Source organism: Microcebus murinus, chromosome 19, assembly GCF_040939455.1.
Source record: "Microcebus murinus isolate Inina chromosome 19, M.murinus_Inina_mat1.0, whole genome shotgun sequence".
NCBI lineage: Eukaryota > Metazoa > Chordata > Mammalia > Primates > Cheirogaleidae > Microcebus > Microcebus murinus.
In genome coordinates this window covers 45,356,197-45,377,049 of record NC_134122.1, presented here as the reverse complement: position 1 = coordinate 45,377,049, position 20,853 = coordinate 45,356,197, and the positions used below count along the sequence as shown (strand labels likewise).

Below are 20,853 nucleotides of genomic sequence, written 5' to 3'. Positions count from 1 at the left end.
TGATCACATATAATCAGATGTGCTTTTTAGCCAGCATACACTCTTATAACCAAAATGGTCCTAAAGGTGGAAAACATCTATCTCTCTTGGTAAACACTGGCTGCCCCAAGTCCCTAGAGTGTCTCCCTAGCCGTCCCAGATACCGTCCTCCCAGACACCCCTCAAAATGGCGTCCCACATTTCACATAAATTACTCCTTTATCTCTGATAGAAACTTTCTAGACAGAGAATAATTTAAAACTAAATTTGGCTAAATAAAAATATTTGAGGGTTCTAGAATGTCTACGTAATAAATATCTTAAAAACATAAATCCTAAAACAGTATTTCAAATTACTTCCTGGATGCACAGAAACTTCAGAAACTTTAGAGCTTTCCTAGTCCAATCTCATGATTTGAGGGAGATAAAAGATCTTTCCAAAGTTGTTAAATTTAGAAAAAGCAGCTTAGCAACAGGAAAACTAAATTTATGGCAATATAGTTCTAAGATAGTATCTACAAAGATAGGTGAAATAGAAATATATATTTTTCTAAATGCTAATGCAAAAGAAAAATGATTTTTATTTCTAAAGACAGATCTGCATTTCAAAGTTGATATGACTCAGTGATGTTTAAAAATCAGGAGAGGTTATTTCAGGTAGAAACTAAACTAGTTGAATTGAGAAATTTTTTACTCTTTCTTAAGACTACCCTAAACACTTTACATGAAAGAATAAAACTTTTAAAAGAAACTTTATATATTTGAATATAGTAATTTCAAACTTTGATACAACCAAAAATGAACTTGAAAAATTAAAATACAACATATTTGGAATTTTTATAAAATAACTTTTTAGTCTAATACCAAATAAAATTCACAAACTTTCTCCTCCATACTTCATAGTATATTGTTAAAAATTTAAATCAAATTAGATTTAGATTAATGCACAAACTAAAGTCCTAAGCTGCATCACATTAAAATTTTAAAACTACAAGAGTGATGAAAATAATGTTTCATCATAATTGATCATTCATTCCTATGTATACCCACTCATGCATTATAATTTTTTAATCTCTTTAATTTTCTAGACTGGAACAATGATTTAAAAAAATAAGAATATACAGATCAATAATGGCAAAGGAAAATTTTCAGTTTTATTTGTAGAAATACTACAGTTTATTAAACCATACACTGAAGTATCACAGTACTAAAAAAGAAAAAAGAAAAGAAAGAAACCCACCAGGAAACACAAATTTGACCATTTATCTTCCTGCTTAATTCTAAACTTTAATGGTTAAGAGTGGGTAACAGCCCAGAAATCAGTCCTAGCAAGTCTCAGGGGAAATAATTAAAATAACCAAATAGGTCATCAAAGAAAAATATCTGCATTAAGAGACAGCATAAGAATTTCAATTTTCAGAAGAAAATGTTCAGCTGTTTGCAAAGTTACAATTGACTAAATCTGCATCACCGTTATTTTGTTACTTAAAATACATAACAGTGCCATGAAATTTTACTTGCCATAAAGAAGCTTAGGATATAGTCACATGATTAGAGGCATTTGAAAATGAAATAAAGATCAATGACAAATAGCCATGCATAAAGCAATTAGTTAAAATAGTAACATAACAGGTCTGATAACATAAGGAGACACACAAATGCTCAAAGAAAAGTCTGCTTAAACCACAGACATAAGCATGAGGCTTAGTGACACAGATCATATCAAGTTTGGATATTTTTTTAAAAAGTTTTTAAGACATCACAGATCTGCTGGATAAAACAGGAGGTCAAACCTAAGAAAATCACAAGTAAAAGGCATTCACTTATTTCAGCAAAAAGAAAATCTCCAATACCTGTGAAAGAAATTGTTCATACAGTAGCTGAGTTCATTAAAACACTACAAGTCTACATAAAGTGGGTACTTGCCCCTTCCGATTTCTCCACCGTGTTAGCCAGCATCTCCTGCAGGGCCCGGACAGAGAGGGACTGTTCCAGCACGAAGGTGCAGATGGAGAGGTCTGGGGGGACATTCTGCACAGAAACAGAGAAAGCCATTAGCAGCGTCACCATCATCCAGCATCCAGACCCACTTTACCTTAATATGCTCAGGGTTCCTTCACAGAAAAGTGAGAGTACTCAACTCTCTACCATGAGCTTCTAAGTCATCAGGATACACTGTCACTACTGCTCACATTTAATACATTTTTTAAATCACAGATAACAGCACCTGCTACTTACTGAGTGCTTACTCCGATGCTTATTGCACTATAATCCCTGTGGTCACCTGTAGTAAGGATTATTACTGAGACCATGTGGACAAGAAATAGAGAAGCTGGATCACAATGATCGACTAGGCACAGCTCCTCCATGGAGAAGAACCAGAATAATAAGCAGATTCTCACATTTCAAACAAACCATCTAGGAGAGACCACCAGGATTCAGGCGGGAAGTGACAGGAAGCACCAAAAAAAGCGGGTAACGACAGGGTTCGGGGCACTTTGCCCGGCCAGGGGCTGGCTAACAGCTGGGAGAAGCTTCTGGACACGATGGAAGAGTAAGAAGCCCCCAGGGGATCTCCCAGGTTGTCCACTCTCCGAGACAATCTTTCACTTGCTTACAAGAGAACCTCCCGACCCACGCAGGTCAAACATAGGGAGCTACTTGGAGATTTTTACAGAGACATCGTTCCAGAAAGGGAACCCACACAGATTCCACAGGCCTCCAAGCCCAGAGCAGCTTGAGCCGGGCGCCATTCTGAGGGCCAAATACCGGGGAAGCGCCGGCGTGACTGCGCGCGCAGCTGTGAGGAGGGATGGAGAAGCCCAGGCACTGCCACTCGCCCCTGAGAAGGTCCCTACCGCCCTGCTGTGGGAAGCTGTTGAGTCCGAGATGTGAGAAGACAGCATTCTCCACAGTTCCTCACCAGGCTGCCTGCTGAGGGGAGGCCCCACCCCTTCGGGTCACAGGTCAAGGCGCCATTTTGAGCATTTGACCTTCTCGGGCTTGGTGCGGCTGCAGCCCCCACCTGGCTGCAGAGGGGCAAGGAAGCCAGGATAGACGCTGCCCGCCACCCTGCAGCTGGCTGCTGTGGGACCAAGTCTCAAGCAAACTGTACTCCCTGTAGTTACCTGCCAGCACGAAGGGCCCCACCCTCTCTGGTTACAGGCTCGAGGCGCCACTGTGGGAGCTTGAAGCCGCGCAGCACCCGGCCCTCGGGCTGAACTCAGGCCGAGGAGGGACAGTGGAGCCCGAGCCTTCCTATACGCACCTAGTACATTTCCTACCATCCTGCTACAGGATGCTGTGGGGCTGAGTTGTAAGCAGATGGCACTCCCTTCAGCATTACAGATACACGGAAGGGTTCCCACCCTCTCTGGTCACAGGCACAAGGGACCGGTTGGGAAGTTGAAAGCTGGCCAGTCTGGAAAGGGACATGAAGACAGAAACCTCCCCTCTTCCAACCATGCAATGCGGCAGACAGAGCCGCCTCTGCTCCCAAGCAGGAGGTTTTGGTATGGGTGAGCTGTGGGGGGGGGCAGTTATAGGCTTGCAGTGTGGCGCCCCCAACAGTACTCTGCCCACTGTGCCTGGCTTACACACAGAGGGTGCAAGTCATTGCCCTCCCTTCACAGGCAGGCAGTGTTTTTGCAACTGTCTCCACCCGGGAATCTCAGCCCCTGGGTCTTGACATGGCTGGATCCACAGCCAGTGCTCCCCAGCACCCACTTGGAGTACAGCAGCCTTGGGGGTTCTGCTGGGTTCTGAGGGTACTGTGGGTGTCCTGGAGCCTGGGCATTCAGAGTGGGCCACTTCCAGCCAAGAGGAGAGTGCAGCTCGCCAGAGGTGCACCTTAGAACAATGGGGACCACAGAATCAGCTCCACACCATTGGGAGCTGTCTCCTCCTTCCTCCCTGCTCAGGCAGCCGTGGCCGGTTCCACTCAGGACCAGTGACAGTTCCACAGGAAATGATTAAGCCACAGCTCTTCAGAGTGGCTGCCCTGAGTCTGACAAAGTGCCTATCACACCCAGGATTCCACAGAGCTTGGGGCTCACTCCATTCCCTCTAAAAAGCCACAGCAAAGCATATTCCTGTGCCCCAAGGACAAATGCTACTGTCTCCCCTGAGAGAGGGAGGGGCTAGCACTCCTGTCTCTGAACTGCCAGTCCCTTCTGGGAGGAGCCTACCCTCCCTGGAGGCAAGTCCATGGCACAACCACACCTCCCCCACCAGAGTACTGCGGCCATACCCCATAGCCAGCCTGGTAGCCCTGCATACAGCAGATTGAACTAAATGCATCACCTCTGCTACAGCTGGGTCAGGGTGGGAGCTGGGAATCTAGGCGCCTTTGTGGCCCAGAAGGACACAGACCACTGTCACTGCTGAGAGAAGGTATAAATGGTGTATGCAACCCATAGCTGCCTATCTCTGCTAATCTCATCAAGAGGTGCCTGTCCCTCCTGTCTCCGGCTCATAGTGCATTCTTCCAGATCAGGAGATCACCCTACCCCTCACTGTCACGGCCAGAGCCTGAACTCAGGGAGGCAAGAGGGCAAGTTTGCCAGCCCAGTCTCTGTCTGCTCCCCTAGGATTCAAGCATGCCATCCAGGGACCTGCCAACTGGGGATTACCTAACCTAGTCTACCACTGCTGGAACTTGAACACTCTCCCAGGGGTCTGAGATCCAACCAACTCTAATTGGTTGACTACAAATTATACTACAAGGCTAGAGTAATCAAAATAGCATTTACTGGTATAAAAGCAGACACATAGATCAATGGAATGGAATAGAGAACCCAGGAATAAAACCATATACCTACAACCAACCAGCTAGACAAAACAGACAAAAACACACACATGGGGGAAAGGATGCACTATTCAACAAATGGTGGTGGGAAAATTGGAAAGCCACACGCAGAAGAATTAAACTGGATCCCTATCTCTCACCATACACAGAAATTACCTCAAAATGGATTAAAGATATAAATGTAAAACTTGAAACCATAAAAATTCTAGAAGAAAACCTAGGAAAAACTCTTCTGGACATTGGCCTAGGCACAGAATTTATGACTAAGATCCCAAAAGCAAACACAGCAAAAACAAAAGTAAATAAATGGGACTTAAACTAAAAAGTTTCTGCACAGCAAAAGAAATAACAATAAATAGACAACCTACAAAATGGGAGAATATATTCACAAACTATACAACTGACAAAGAACTAACATTCAGAATCTACAAGGAACTCAAGCAAATCAGAAAGATTTGCAAAAATAAATAGCCCCATTAAAACATGGGTGAGAAACATGAACAAACATTTTTCAAAAGAAGATAGACAAATGGCCAACAGACATAAAAAAATGTTCAACATCACTAATGATCAGGGAAATGTAAATTAATACCACAATGAGATATCACCTTGCTCCAGTCAGAATGGCCATCATTAAAAAGTCAAAAAATAATAGATGATGGTGCAGATGTAGTGAAAAGGGAATGCTTATATATTATTGGTTGGAATGTAAATTAGTACAGTCTATATGGAAAACAGTATGGAAATTCCTCAAAAAACTAGAAGTAGACCTACCATTCAGTCCAGCAATCCCACTACTACATATTTACCCAGAGGAAAAGAAGCCATTATATTAAAAAGACATATGCATTCATATGTTTATCACAGCATAATTCACAATTGCAAAGATATGGAATCAACCTAAGTACCCATCAATTCATGAGTGGATAAAGAAAATGTGGCATATATATACACATTGGAATACTACTCAGCCATAAAAATAAATGAAATAATGTCTTTTGCAGCAAACTGGATGGAACTGGAATCCATAATCCTAAGTGAAGTATCTCAGGCATGGTAAAACAAATGCAGTATATACTCACTTATAAGTAGGTACTAAACAATGGGTATACATGGTCATGCAGAGTAGTATAATAGAGTATGGAGATCCGGAAGTGGGTATGGTAGGAGGGGGCTGAGGGATCGAAAATTGCCTATCAAGTACTATGTATACTGTTTAGGTGATGGCTACACTAAAAGCCCTGACTTCACCACTATACAATTCATCCATGTATCAAAAAACCACTTGTACCCCCCAATTCTACTAAAATCAATCAATCAATCAATCAAGCAGAGAAGTTAGGTTACTTTTCCAAAGTCACAAAGTTAGAAAATTTTCGTGCTAGGATTAAAATTGAGATTTCTCTAACTCTCAAGCATTCATTTCTAACCTACCAAGCAGCTTTGTGATTAAAAATAAATAAATAAATAATAACAATTTAAAGGACAGAAAAATAATACTTGCTTCAAATTAAGTTGCTTGCTTGAAGTTAAGCAAATAGATATAAAATATTCATTTATACAGGCTTCTTATCCACAAAGATAACAATTAATTTATTTTATTCATTAGATGTCAGATTTTGCCTCTGACTTGAGATATGGTAATTTGGCTCCTGTTGTGTACATATATGGCTTTTCTTCTCATCATCCATTCTTTTTCCCTTATCTTTCTTTCCTTTAAACTTCTACTGCAATCAATACCCCATAAATTCTGAAAATCTCAAAAGGTAACTACTAGGACGTAAAGGAACCAGGGTAAGAACAGATTGGCAAGTTAGAGAGAAGTGTACATTATTAATCATGTGTGCTTTTGCTTGAGATGAGCAGAATCCATTATGCAATCCAGCTACATATGGGTGGATACTCATAGGAGAATTTTCATAACTGAAGAACATTTGTTAAACACAAAATGCAAGCAATTTACATCTTCATTAAAAAAAATCAAGAGCAGAAATTTGATAAGCTGATGCAATGCACTCAAATTAAAATTTATAATGTTTTAAGTATTTATTAAATTGAACCACTACCAGTGGAATTATTTTTCATCAACAGCCTAAAATAATGGTTTCAAGGAAAAATTAAGTACTACACTTCCAGAATTAAAGCCTAGAATCAGGCCACAAAGCTTACTCATCCCCCACAAACCTTCCTGCCACCCATATTTTATTTTGTTTTTTAATCAATATTCCCTCTCTGGATTCCTCCATCCTCCTATCATGGGCTTCTGTGCTTCCAACCCAATCAGTTTCCATTCCTCCTCAGACAATCTTGGCCAGTAGTCAAGGGGCCCTCTCAAATCTGAGCACAACTAACTGCTTTTACATTCTGCAGTTGGCCAGAAAAGCGCTTTCTTTCTAAACTACTCAAGATAAAAAACTGGAAGCTAGGAAAGGGATTCTCTTCTACAATGGAATTTAGGAATACATGCTCTTAAATTTAATTTTCTAATTTCTATTTGTACTAAATATAGTCTCTCCTCTTGAGATCAATACAGTTGCTAGCGGAAAAAAAATCTGTTAATGGAAGTATTTATTTCATTCATACCCATTTAAAATGTGAGGGTTTGACAGATATACTTTGACCAATAGACAGTGCCAAGAGAATACTGTTTTTAAATGGTGAACTGATGAACTGACTTTTTAAAAATGCCTTGATTTTTAGCATTTGTCCATTTCTGTAGTATAAATCCTCCAATCACTGCTGATTTCAAAGTATCAAAGTTTACAGATCAGCTTGTAAAAATCCAAAATATCTGACAGTCAACTCTCAACAGTCTGTAAGAGCTATTTCCAGCAATCTGTTGGAGTGATATCAGACCCATATTAACTAATTGCTTTAGCATCAGCATATCCTAATAATTAAAAGCATGGGTTCTATAAATAGACTACCTAACCAAAAATCTTGGCCTCACTACTTACTAGCTATTACCTTTTCTAGTCTTTGGTTTCTTTCCCTGAAAAATGGGTAATAATTATACCCTTCTCATAAGGTTGTTGTGAAAAATAAATGAGATAATATATTCAAAGAGCTTATCACAGTGTCAAGAATATAACAAGAGCTCAAAATAAATGAGCCATTATCATTAGTCTTGCATATTGTAATTTCTCTCTATATGTGGCATTTAGGAAGTACCACTCATTTCTTAACTTTGGTTTTTACATCGATTCTACTTTGGACAAACAGTGTTTAGAAACACAAATCTGTAATTATGCACCTGCTCATAACATCCAAAATGTTCTAGTGTTGCCAAGAAGTAGCACTTTCTGGTAACATTTACAAGTTTACATTCTGATCATATTTAAATACTTTCATGCCTACCTTTGATCAAAAGTTTAAAGTATGGATTGCTATAATCTTGCACATTATTTTAAAGATCCTTGAAAAACACACAGGTTTGAAATAAATTAATCTTGTCAAATGAATTTTATTTTTCCACAGAGCAACAGGCCTGCTACAGATATTTTGCTAGATAGTGGGAGTTAGCAGGAAGAAACATGCCAAGCATCCTCAAAGGCAATTCTCTACCTTTCATAGACTCAACACATTTTCTTCTGACTTATCTTTATCCTGCTCTCTCTTTCTTTGTACCCCACTCCCCCCACCACACACAATGTAATAGAAAGGCTGAGAAAAAATACTGTTTTCCCCTTTCAAGAAAACTTGAAACAATACAAATCAGAGCTTTGCAGTGTTGTCTGTTTTGCTTTAAAGAAAAATGGTCCAGTAAAAGTATTTCTTAATCTAGATGTATATTTCTTCAAGAAACTTTGAGATTTTTACAGTTATACCCACTACAGAATTTATGCTAACCCTTTGTTCCAACTTCCCCAAGATAAAGCTGAATCACTGGAAAATAAAGGGTCTCATTAATTAATCGAAGACCAACTAAATGGCCTCAAATCAAAATGACTCCAAACACCAGGCACAGCAGATAAGGTAGAATATTCTACAAACGTGTGTAGTGGAAGCTCCAATTTGTGAGCATTTGCAAATTACCATCTTTTCCTTTGCCTTAATTTGTTTTTGCTCAAGTCTTCTTACTGAGAAAGTTACTTTTTAGAACTTCAATTGGAAAGAACTTTGCTTGCCGTTCCTATGAGTGTGCTTCTGAATCGTAAGAGAAACTCTTACATAGTAGGCTTTGCATAATAAAGTGCTTCAAAATCCACACATCACAACAGAACATAAAGCTAGAAACTGCAGCTGAGCACGTACACCTATCTGCCTGTTATATATTACATATGACATTTACAATACAAAATTAAATCAGAGAAATGTATTCAGTCTGTCTAAATTTCTACCTTAGGCTACTCAGAATAGTGCCCAAAGCAAGCAAGCTTAATAATGCTTTTTATATGGAGACAACACCAATTTTATTAGAGTATTTATACTTTGGTCAAGGTAACAAACTTTAAGCTAGCTGCATGGCTGTGTGCCTTTTCATCTTTTTAAAATACACACTGGTCGCTGTTTTCCTTTGCCTGGCAAGCATTACGTAATCTTAGGGGAGAAGAAATTCTGAACTAACCACAAAGCAGCATCTGTCTTCGCCGGTGCTGGAAAGGCTCTGTAAAACCAATTAGGTTTCCAACCAAAGTTATCCATCACACCATTTGGCTTCCACAGATGTATTTGCCTAACTCACTTAAAAACCTATTGAAACATGTCATTACCTTAACTGAATGGCAACCAACAATTTAGGACCATATAAGCCACATTAAACCATCCTTCTTGTTATTACTATGTAAAAACTGCATACTAATAACCTACTCCATTTTAACATCCTGATGCCTCTGCTCCTGGGTTTTTTTGCTCCCTCAACTGGAAATATCCTTCTCCAGGTCTTCACCTATGCAAACTGTTTCATATTTTTAAATCACACATAAATAAAATCACACATAAAAACATTTCCTTGTACAGAAGTCAAACAATACTGAAAAACTGAAAATTCTTTCCAACTTTATACTCACTCTCCCTCTCAGGAGTAATCACTCTTAGCTTTTTGGTGTACATATTTCTCGGCTTTTTCCTATGAATTTCCATGCATACATGTGCTCATATAAAAATACATAGATGGGTTCTTTCCAGTATTGAGCTTGCTCTGCACAAGTTACAACTTTATAATTTACTAATATATCCTGGAGATCACTGTCTGTCGATAAATATTTATCCACCTAATCAGCATGGCTGCTACGGAATCTAGATACACCATATTCCTACTGAAGATGAATTCAAGTGATCTGCCACGCAACATTGTTATTTAACTTGTGTTTCCCCACCCTCACCACCACCAGCTTTAGCAGCCAAATTCAGTGACTTACACAAAGAAAGGGGTCCATGTTTGATGAATTTGACTTTAAACTATGATTTCATCTATTTCTGGAAAATTAAACCAATGTATGTACTTATGGGTCTTTAGAGACCTAATGAAAGATCTAGTTGGTTTAGTTGAGTTGTTTTGGTAATCCTAGGTTTCTATTAATAATACAAAAACAAACAAGTTAACTTTTGACACTGCCTTTCAATTGTGCTCCAAGTGACCACTGGGGTAACACAGAGGTATCTCAAAATGTATTCTGAAAATTGATGAGGTATTCCATATCGATAGGTTGACAGCACAGAGAAAGGATAAATCACCGCACCAGAGACATAGAATTTGATGGGTAAACTAGTCAAGAGACCTTGGGGGAGTCATGCTGAGCTTCCCTGCCTGTGAGGTAGAAAAATACTTTTTCTACTTCTAAGACATTCAAAAAAGAAAATCAATGCATTATAAAACCGAACAAGGCCAATAAGATATAATTTTATCTGCCTAATTTAAGAAAATTCTAAATCAGATTGAGCACTCAGAATCACAGAGATATAAATTAAGAGGAAAGCTGTTCTTCTACCAAGAATTGTGAAGACAGAATACTTTAAAACGGAGCAGATGGTCTGAAGTTGAGGCAGGTTTGTTTGGGCTCAGCCACCCATCTGCTGCGTGCCCCTTGGCAAGGCACTGTAACAGTTGAGGGTCAACTTCGCCCCAGATTATGAAGATATCAAACTCCACCTTCTCCAAAAGACAAAGTTGCTGTTGTTGTTGTTTTAATTTACCAACTGGAGACATGAACCAGGCAAAATTCCACCCACCAGATGGGGAATAATATCCTTTAAAATGTTTCCATAGTCTCTAGTAACAATAAAACTATGGTGTCGTATCCCATTGACTTGTATGAAATACTGTGCAAAAGAAATATCAAGCAAGAGCTAAGAAAAATCTTAGTTCACTTTTTTCTCTTTATATTTCTGCAAAACACCAATCATAACATTTCACCATATTCCCAGTCTGGAAATGTTATTTCCAGAGGCTCACACTTTTTTGGGTGTTCAAAATTCTGGGTAGTTTTTCTTGTCATGTTCTTTTCCCCTTCATCTCACTTTGCACCAGAGGTTAACATGACTGCTTTTGAGAAGGAAAGATTTTTCCTGCGTCAATTAACTCTTTCAGATAAGCTTTTTTTTTTTTTTTTTTAAAAAGACAAAGCTAAATTTTAGGCTAACAAATGAAGCTGATGTACCTAGGTTTTCCCAGCCCTAAATGCTTTGAATCTTCAGAAAAACTCAAGCCATTTCACTTGGCATTCTTCACAACAGTAGGGTCCAGGTGGGAGAAGTTTAAATGAGTGGTAATTAGCAGTACATTGCCACTACAAAGAGCCACAGCTGTACCAATTTAGCAGTTAATTATGAAATTCCCTAGTGCATTGGTAGAGTTCCATATGGTTTGCTCAGAGTTCATTTTGCTCCTTGACATACATCTTTTGTAATACAACATCCTTTAAATTGAACAGCAAGTGGATATGCCAATCCATCTGATTTCAACAACTATTTTAAAATTCAAAGGACTCAAATGTGCCAATGCTAGACTACAAGTACACTAGTTTGATGAACCATCCTGTAATAACTCTCTCTTTCTAATATCACAAAAGGAATACTGTCTCAAGTTAAATCTGTTCACACACATCTTGAGGAGACCCATTGTTGATGAGCACACAATTGCATGGTATTCTTAAAGCAAAACTCTCAAAGGGAATCCACATAAGAGGCTTCTCCTGCTATGAATGGAGACTCAGGATAATATGCAGTTGTCTTAAAAGTTACATATGCAACTTAATGGTTCATCTCATGTAACCTCCCACTTCTTAACACTGCTAAGTCCAACCCATCTCAGGCAGAATGATCTCTACCTTGATATTCATGATAACACGTATCAGTCACAATCTCAGTAAAAGCTCACATACCAACATTCCAGACTCTAGGTAATAGCCCATTAACCTAAGTTGCATAAGTTGCCTAAGTTCTAGTCATATAAGTATATCAGAATGATATTTTGGAAAGTTGAGCTCTAAGTTGAGAGATCTACTATTAAAAACACTATGGAGTCTTACTATTAAATTCAGAGAGTTTAGAGATGTTTGAATAAATATATGAATGAATGGGTGAATAACAAACCACAAAAGCAAATAAATAAATGAAAATATTTAAACCACTGCTACAGTTCAAGTAGCCACAACTTATTTTGGAGCAGGGGTCCTCAAGCTTTTTAAACAGGGGGCCAGTTCACTGTCCCTCAGACTGTTGGAGGGCCAGACTATAGTTTAAAAAAAACTATGAACAAATTCCTATGCACACAGCACATATCTTATTTTGAAGTAAAAAAGCAAACGGGCAAAAACACCCTCATGTGGCCCGCGGGCCGTAGTTTGAGGACACCTGCTTTGGAGCAAAGTTTCAGTCTTTACTCAAAAAATGTTGTTTTGTTTTTGTTGTTGTTGTTGTTAATTAGCACTATACACTATATATACACACATGCATACACTCATTGCATATGTAATAAGCAGCTAACAAGGATATAGCAATAACTAAGACAAAAGTAAAGTATCACTTAAGTATTTGTCACAAATACTTGTCATTTGCAGTGACATCTCAGCTTTGCTCTCTGCAAGATCCCAGTGAATGACAGATTTTGAACACACTTGATAGAGCCGCCAGTGAAAATTTCTAATAAGCAACTGTGCTATCTCTAGCTCTGCTAAAAGGATATTTAGGTTGAATCTATTCACAAGTTTCTTGCCTGAAATAATATCTGAGACAAAGAATAATTGTTACAGTAACCAAGTCAACCTGTCTATAATATGACCTTTGCCACTATAGCCAAAGTCCCTTGTCTCAAAATACGATTAAAGAAGGGGGAAAAATTCATTCACACTAACTTATAGATGAGGGCAACCAATAGATTCTGAATTATCTAGAGTTTCACAAAAAGTCAAAAGGAGAAGAAAAAGGTGAAAACAAGAATTACGGCTTTCAAATCAAGTTATGTGGGCGATAAGATGATGTCTTCAAATTTAATTATGTAACACAGTGCAGATTTATTCAGGCATAATCATACCAACACCAACCATCTCACTCTGCAGATATCTCATTCTGTGAAAATGTGCTGGTTTAATTTCATAAATTAATTTGAAATGGCAAGAGCTAAATTAATTACTCAGTATCATTCTGAACAAACCAAGCTGAAATCAACTCAATAACATTACTTGGCTTACTTACCTAAGTTGTGTTTAAAAATACTATTAATTTCTAATCATATATTAGAATGATGTTCTGGGAAGCTGGGCTCTAGGTTGATAAATCTAGTATTTAAAAATGGAGTAGAAACTAGAAACTGAAGAAGTAGTCTCAAACTGAGACATTCAACACCTTGGAATTTTTGCTAGAAATTATAATAGCATAGAATTTCTGTGCAGTTTTAAGAATGCAAAAAATAACCACATAGACACAATTATGCAAATATTATAGCTGTATCACTTTTTAAGTATGCTCTTTGTGCTAGATCCTAATTCTCACCATGAAATAAGTATTATTATCCCCATGTTAGAAGTGAGTAACTAGTGAATCAGAAAATTGAATGACATGCCCTAAGCCAGAAACTATTAAAAGGCCTATCTGTGTAGCATAAAACCCATACCATACTGTCGCCACTCAAGGTCACATCAGCCTGGCTCTCAGCTATTTTCTTTCTATTTCCCTGTCCATTTGTGGTAATATTTATGATTGATAAAATAAACCTAAATGTGACAGTGAACCTGCTCTTGAAAAAGCACACACACAGAATGGAGTCATGACTGCCCCACACTCCATGACTCTGGCTTAAGAAGCATTTCAGAAGCTCATAACATAGTATGAGCTCCTGTGGGGATGCATTAGCAGGAGCAAACATCTAGAAAGGCATTGATATTGTGAGCCTCTCTGGATGGATGTGCTGTGGGTGTATTTGGATACAGGGTCTCTCTCTTGGTGGCTGTACATGAGAGTCACCACTTCAATGGGAGATACAATATTTTCTGGTTGAAGAATCTTAATGATAGAGTTATTGTATATAGTATAATTAGACAACTAGCTCAGGTCAGGGTATATGCCTCAGGCTAGGAAGCCTAGAAATATTATATGGAATCAAAACTAGAGCTATATTTGTGAGACGTGACTCTGACTTAGCGTTGAGTGGTCTGGACATACTCCAGTGTCCTGTTAATCCATGTGAACCATCAACCTACAGCTGAAGCTAACAGAACACAAACGATGTAACCAAAAATTCCATCTCACCTAACACATAATTTGGCTCAAAAGGAATGTATAGGTAATACAAAGAGATAAAAAAAAATAGTTTAAGGAAGATAATTCTAGAAGCTGGGTACCTAATAAAATAGAGCCATGATGTGACACATTTTTATCTTCAAGGATCAACTCAGGACAGATAAAAAGATATAGGAGCTTCATTCTTTAAAGAAATGATGGGTGCTTCCCCCTATGACCAAGTGAGGAGGTTGGCAAATAGGTTCTCTCCTTGAAATATACAGCTGGCTAGCTGTATAAAATCGACAAAAATAACACTTTCAGAGCTGTGGGAATTAACCAAAGGCATAAAAAATTACGAGAAACTTTTATGCTTAAAAAATTGCTGAACTTTGGGTAAAAATAGTAAGTCTGTGGTGTTCTTGCCTGGAACTACTCCCATCTCCCCCCACCCCCAGCTCAGCTGACGTGCAGGCTCTGCCAGGGCATGGTGTGTACCAGGCTGTGAGCACCAGCAGCCACGCCATCTTGCCAGAGGGGGTTCATTTGATTTGGAGCAGATGCTATGCACACCGAATTGTCTATCAAAGTGATGCATCCCAGGGAGGCTTAACAGATATGCTAGCCTGATTCAGTATATTCTTGACCGAATTTGCACATGCACAAGAAAGACACACAGGACCCACAGAAAGTAGATCTGGGGAAGACTTGAAAACAATCTGAACTTCTTATGCACTTCCCTGCCCACACCCACATCTACTAGGTAGAGGACGAACGCCTTACTGCTCCAAGTGTCAGAGCACAACCTCTGTACAATCATTGCCTGAACTCTAAGCTATGCAGAAACAGGGTGGCTTCTAGGAAGCTAGTCTTAAAAAGTAAAAAAAAAAAAAAAAAGTTGAGCAATGACATTAGTTGTCACACATCAAGGAGAGACATATTTCACAGATACAGCCCAGGCACTTTATTAAACCAAGAAAAAACAAACAAAAACCAGCAACAACAACCTCCAGTAAGGAAATATCAGAATTCAGAATTGTTATGTTATTTAAAATGACCAGTTATAGCAAAGAAAAAAAAAATAGTAGAGTGTAACCCATGCTGAGAGGAAAAAATAGGCAAAAGAAACTGTTTCTAAGTAACTTGACAAAGGCATTGGCTTCAAAGTAGCTACTATACATATGTTTAAAGAACTAAAGGAAAGTATGCTTAAAGAATTAAAGGAAAATATGACAACAATGAACCAACAAATAAGAATTACCAACAAAGATACAGAAATTACAAAAAGAGAATCAAATAGAAATCCTGTATTTGAGTAAAATAGTAAAATAATAAATAAACCAGAAAGCTCAACCACAGATTTGAGAAGAGTCAATGGTGGATCAATAGAAATTACTCAATTTGAAGGACAGAGAGAGGGAAAAAACCCTTGGAAAAAAATAAACAGAACTTTAGACCTGTGGGACAATATTAAGTATATCAATATACATGTAATGCAAGTTCTAGAAAAGCAGGAAGAAAACAGGGGTCAGAAAATGTATTTAAAGAAATAATGGCCAAAAACTCGCCAAATTTGATGAAAAACATTAGCTTACATATCTAAGAAGCACAACAAACCACATGCAGCATAAATATAATACAGAGAGAGATTCACACCCAGACACATCAAATTGTTAAGAGTTAAAAAAAAAGAAAGAAACACTTAGTGCAAGAGGAAAAATATACTCATTGCATAAAATAGAACATCAATATGATTAATGGCTGACTAGGTTCACTTGAACCAAGGGAGCACAGAAGGCAGTGGATGACACATATTCAAGAGCTGAAAAAAAAAAAAAATGTCAACCAAGAATCTCAAATCCAGCTAAAGTATCTTTCAAAAAATGAGGGCAAAATAAAGACATTTCTAGATAAACAAACAGAATTTGTTTCTAGCATAGTTGCCTTACAAGAAATACAAAAGGGCCAGGTGTGGTGGCACATGCCTATCATCCCAGCTCTTTGAGAAGCCAAGGCTTGAGGCCAGGAGTTTGAGACTAGCCTGGGCAACACAGCAAGACCTCATCTCTACAAAAAATAAAAACTAAAAAACTTAGACAGGTGTGTGGGTGCACAAACTCAGAAGGCTAAGGTAGAAAGATTGAATTCAGGAGTTCAACATTACTGTGAGCTATAATCAGGCCTATGCCCTCCAGACTGGGCAACAGAGCAAGACCCTGTCTCTAAAAAATAGAGGAAAGAAAAAAAGTAAAAAAGAAACACAAAAGGAGCTTCCTTCAAATTAAAAAAAAAAAAGAAATGAAAAATATGTGTATTAACATATAAGACTTTAGAAATTTTATCTCTTAATGTCTTTAAAACACATAAGAATGTATAAAGAAATAACTAGTTATAATAGTGTATTATTGTGTTTAGAACATATGTAGGTGTAATATATCACAATATATGGGTAAAGTGACAAAAATAGCACAAAGGAAGAGAAAGGGAATGGAGCTATGTTGGAAGAAATTTTTTTATATTTTACTGAAGTTAAAATAGTATTAATCTGATGTAGACTGTGAATTCATGATGATGAATTAAGCTGAATTAAAATTATGCATATTGTAATCCCTAGAGTACACATGAATTAAGAACATAACTCAAAAAAACTACCTAGTTAAAAAAAAATGAACAGAGGTTTCAAAATAGCACACTAACCATTTCCACAAAAGAAGGCAATAATGAAGGAATGGAGGAACAAACATTATAGTAGGCAAATAAACAGTGAGAAAATATAAAAAAACAAATAACAAAATAGCAAATGTAAACCTAACGAGATCAATAATCACACTAAATATGTGTGTTCTAAACACTCTAACCAAAATATAGAAGTTGTCAGAGGGTATAGAATCATGATCTAAGTATATGCTCTCCGTAAGAGAAACACAATAGATTAAAAGCCACAAATAGGTTTAAGGTAAAAGGATGCAAAAATTATATATCATGAAAACATTAACCATAAGACAGCTGAAATAGCTACACGATTGTCACACAAATTAGACTTGGGGACAGGAAATGTTATTAAAAATGTACTTAGGTCAAGAAAGAAAAGGAAGGAAGAGAGGGAAAGAGAGAAAGACAAAGTAGAGGGATTCAAATTGGAAAATAAGTAAAGCTGAATTCCCAAATGCCATGGTTGTGTACAGTGGAAATCCCAAGTAATTCACAAAAAAACTAATACTAGTCCTAATAAATGAGTGTAGCAAGATTGTAAGATACAGAAGTCAAAATCAACTTTTTCTATACACTAATAAAAAATCTGCAAATGGAATTAGGAAAACTATTCCATTCACAATAGCATCAGTAAGAAAATAAATTACAACTTCTTTAAATAATCAAGAAATTAAATATCTGTGCTTACAGTTTTTAATTTAGCATTTCCCCATCAGAATGGTTGAAGTCTTTAGCTAAAACTAAAAAAAAAAAAAAAAACTGCATAACTAATAATGGCCATGTGGCTATACCTTTGAACAGATCCTAACATTAAGTAAGGTACTTCTGAGGTAGGCTCATTAACTTTTGCTTTGACTAGCCTCATCAGCTAATAGCAGGAAGCTGTTTGACTTACAGTGCCTATAGGTAGTGTTTCTTTGGAATGGAATTTCTGCATTGTAAATGAGATGGACAACACTAATTCCAGCTCAAGAAATAAATACTCCTCAGTTCACTTCCCCTTACTCTGAAGCAGCCATTTATTTTATTTTATTTTATTTTTGGTGGGAAGGTGTCTTGCTAATAGCCATACGTGTATAAACTTAAAAAATGCCTATCACCCCTTTTGTGACCCAAGGCTGAAACCCCTTCTCTCCACCCTATGTGACTGCACTTCCTCTCAGGGCCAGTGAATCAGTTAGAGGCTGTTGGCCACCCAGGAAGTCCATACAAGCTAAACAAGGTCCAGAAAGAACAGAGAGACAAGATGATCAGATGTATGTCTCTTATAATAACAGTACCAGGGAAGAAGTAAATAAACAGTCTTAAAAATTAATCTAGCCAAGAAAAACTTAAACCGGGGTAAAAAATGAAATTTCACGTAGAGTATTAAAGGGGAGGGAACACTGGATTTGACATCTTATTGGACACAGAGGGAAAAGCAGAAACTGGAGATTAATCCTTAGTTTTAAACCTGAAATTCTGCACAGATGGTGCTGCCATTAACTGAAGGAACACGGGAGGAGAAGCAAATGTGAGCAGGAAGATCACACGCCCTGTGGAGGGCACTACAACAGAATGTAGGTCAAACAGGGTGCGGAAGTCAGAGCCTTTGGATCTGACCACTTAAGATATCACCAGAGATAATTAAGAAAACAATTTTAGTAGAAGTAACAGGTGGAAAACCTATTTCCAAAGCCCTGCAAAAGATTTGATTTTCTGTACCGTAACTGTAGCATACAAAATGACAATTTAAGAAACTAACTATTGCATATGGAAGTTAAAAAGCATATGAAAGGCAAGAAATGTTGTTAGGTCTTATTAATATCCTCTTACATGTATTTTTAATTAAATCATCAATGTCCTAAAAAATAAGCAGTAACACCTATAACTGAAACTAGAAATCAAGCAAAAACTCTACAAAACTCTGATATAAAAAGGAATTTTAGATTCAGTTTTCAATGTAATTATTAAAATTAGTTATCTTTATTTCACTTGCCAACATTCCTAGTTATCATGCCTGAAAGTCTTGTGTAATTTCCTGGATGCCTTCTCTCCAGCCCAATGTTTCTCCAACTCCCGTCTATTCTACTTATCACCACCAAATTAGATGTCCAACAGTATCACTGTAGACCTCTCGGGACTTACTTGAAAATCCCACTGCCTAAAACTTTGACTCCAATTCTCTTATCTGGTGTCCATATTCTGGTTCCAACCTAATTTTCCAGCCTACACTTATGTTTACGACTATTAAGCTAAATCAGCTAACTCTACTTTTCATAAACATATTTTCTTTTCCCATCTTTGTCCTTTGTCCAGTTTCTCCCCATCCCTCAATTCCAAACTCAAATACTACCTCATCCACAAATATTTCCCGATGACTCAAACTGCCTTGTATGACACACATTTATGTTCAACATGTCTTTATGGAGGGGACTTTATTACCCTCCATAGTACCAACTTGTTATACATTTTATTGAATATTCTTCTTTGTTGCCTGTGCTTAATGTTCAAAGTCCATTAGAGAAAAATATAATTTTTTATATATTATTCAGAATTTTTTGTGACATGACACACTTATCATTTCATTGCAAATGGACTACTGAAAAAATATTTATAAATAAACCCTAATATTTCAAAAATCAATTTAAAAATATTAATATATTTAAATAATGTACATGTGACTTTTCAAAGGTAGACACGTTAAAATAATGCTAAAACTATAGTATTTTGATGATGGCCTAAAAATTCTGATTTATGCTGATTTTGAAAAAAGATCATACTATCTTCATAGAATCAAGCAATAAAAAATCAAAATTATCTGCACAGAATTTATTTGCATTATTGTAGGATCCTCCGTTTTAGGAACTATATACCAAATTCATGCACATGTAGGTAGAAGCTTGGAGTTGAGGGATGGGTAGAAATTGGACAAAGATGAGAAAGAAAATATTAATACACATATATTCACCTAATTCATTCACATGTGACCTACTAAAAAGATCAATTGGATCTTTACAGGAGTAAAATTCTTTGGTGATAAAATTAGACACTTCTAAATATTTTATTGGCAAATATCATAATAGAATCTAATATTTTACGCTGGCTTTAGTCCTAATAAGAGATTTAATAACAGTAATCCCCCATTAAAATAACCATCCTTCTATTTTCTCTAAGCTAACCCCAGTTTATATTAATTTCATTATACTGCAGTTTATAGCAATAATGATTTAAGGAGTGAATAATCTAGGCTGGCACAGTGGCTCACACCTGTAATCCTAGCACTCTGAGAGGCCGTGGTGGGTGGATTGCTCAAGGTCAGGAGTTCAAAACCAGCCTGAGCAAGAGCTAGACCCCATCTCTACTAAAAATAGAAAGAAATTAACTAGCCAACTAGAAATATATAGAAAAAATTAGCCGGGCATGGTGGTGCATGCCTGTAGTCCCAGCTACTCAGGAGACTGAGGCAGGAGGATCACTTGAGCCCAAGAGTTTAAGGTTGCTGTGAGCTAGGCTGACACCATGGCATTCTAGCCTGGGCAACAGAGTGAGATTCTGTCTCAAAAAAAAAAAAAAGAGTGAATAATCTAGTAAGCATCTGGTGCCTGCTGAAATGCATCTTTGAAAAACAAATCTCATTTCCTGGAAAAATCAAGTTCAATTTCTTTCTGAAGACGTAGAACATAACGAGAAGTGAAGAGCAAGCACTGCAATGTATCA

At 37.4% G+C, this 20,853-nt stretch overlaps 1 protein-coding gene across 4 annotated transcripts in view; it reads right to left on the bottom strand.

Moving 5' to 3' along the window:
- The window catches only part of RYR2 (ryanodine receptor 2), a 644,030-nt gene that overhangs the window by 404,208 nt on the left and 218,969 nt on the right, over positions 1-20,853 (bottom strand). For all 4 annotated transcript variants that reach the window (XM_075995501.1, XM_075995503.1, XM_075995502.1 and 1 more), the window contains exon 3: positions 1,905-2,009. In XM_075995501.1, coding sequence (XP_075851616.1) covers positions 1,905-2,009 — 105 coding nt within the window. The remainder of the gene's footprint in view (positions 1-1,904; positions 2,010-20,853) is intronic.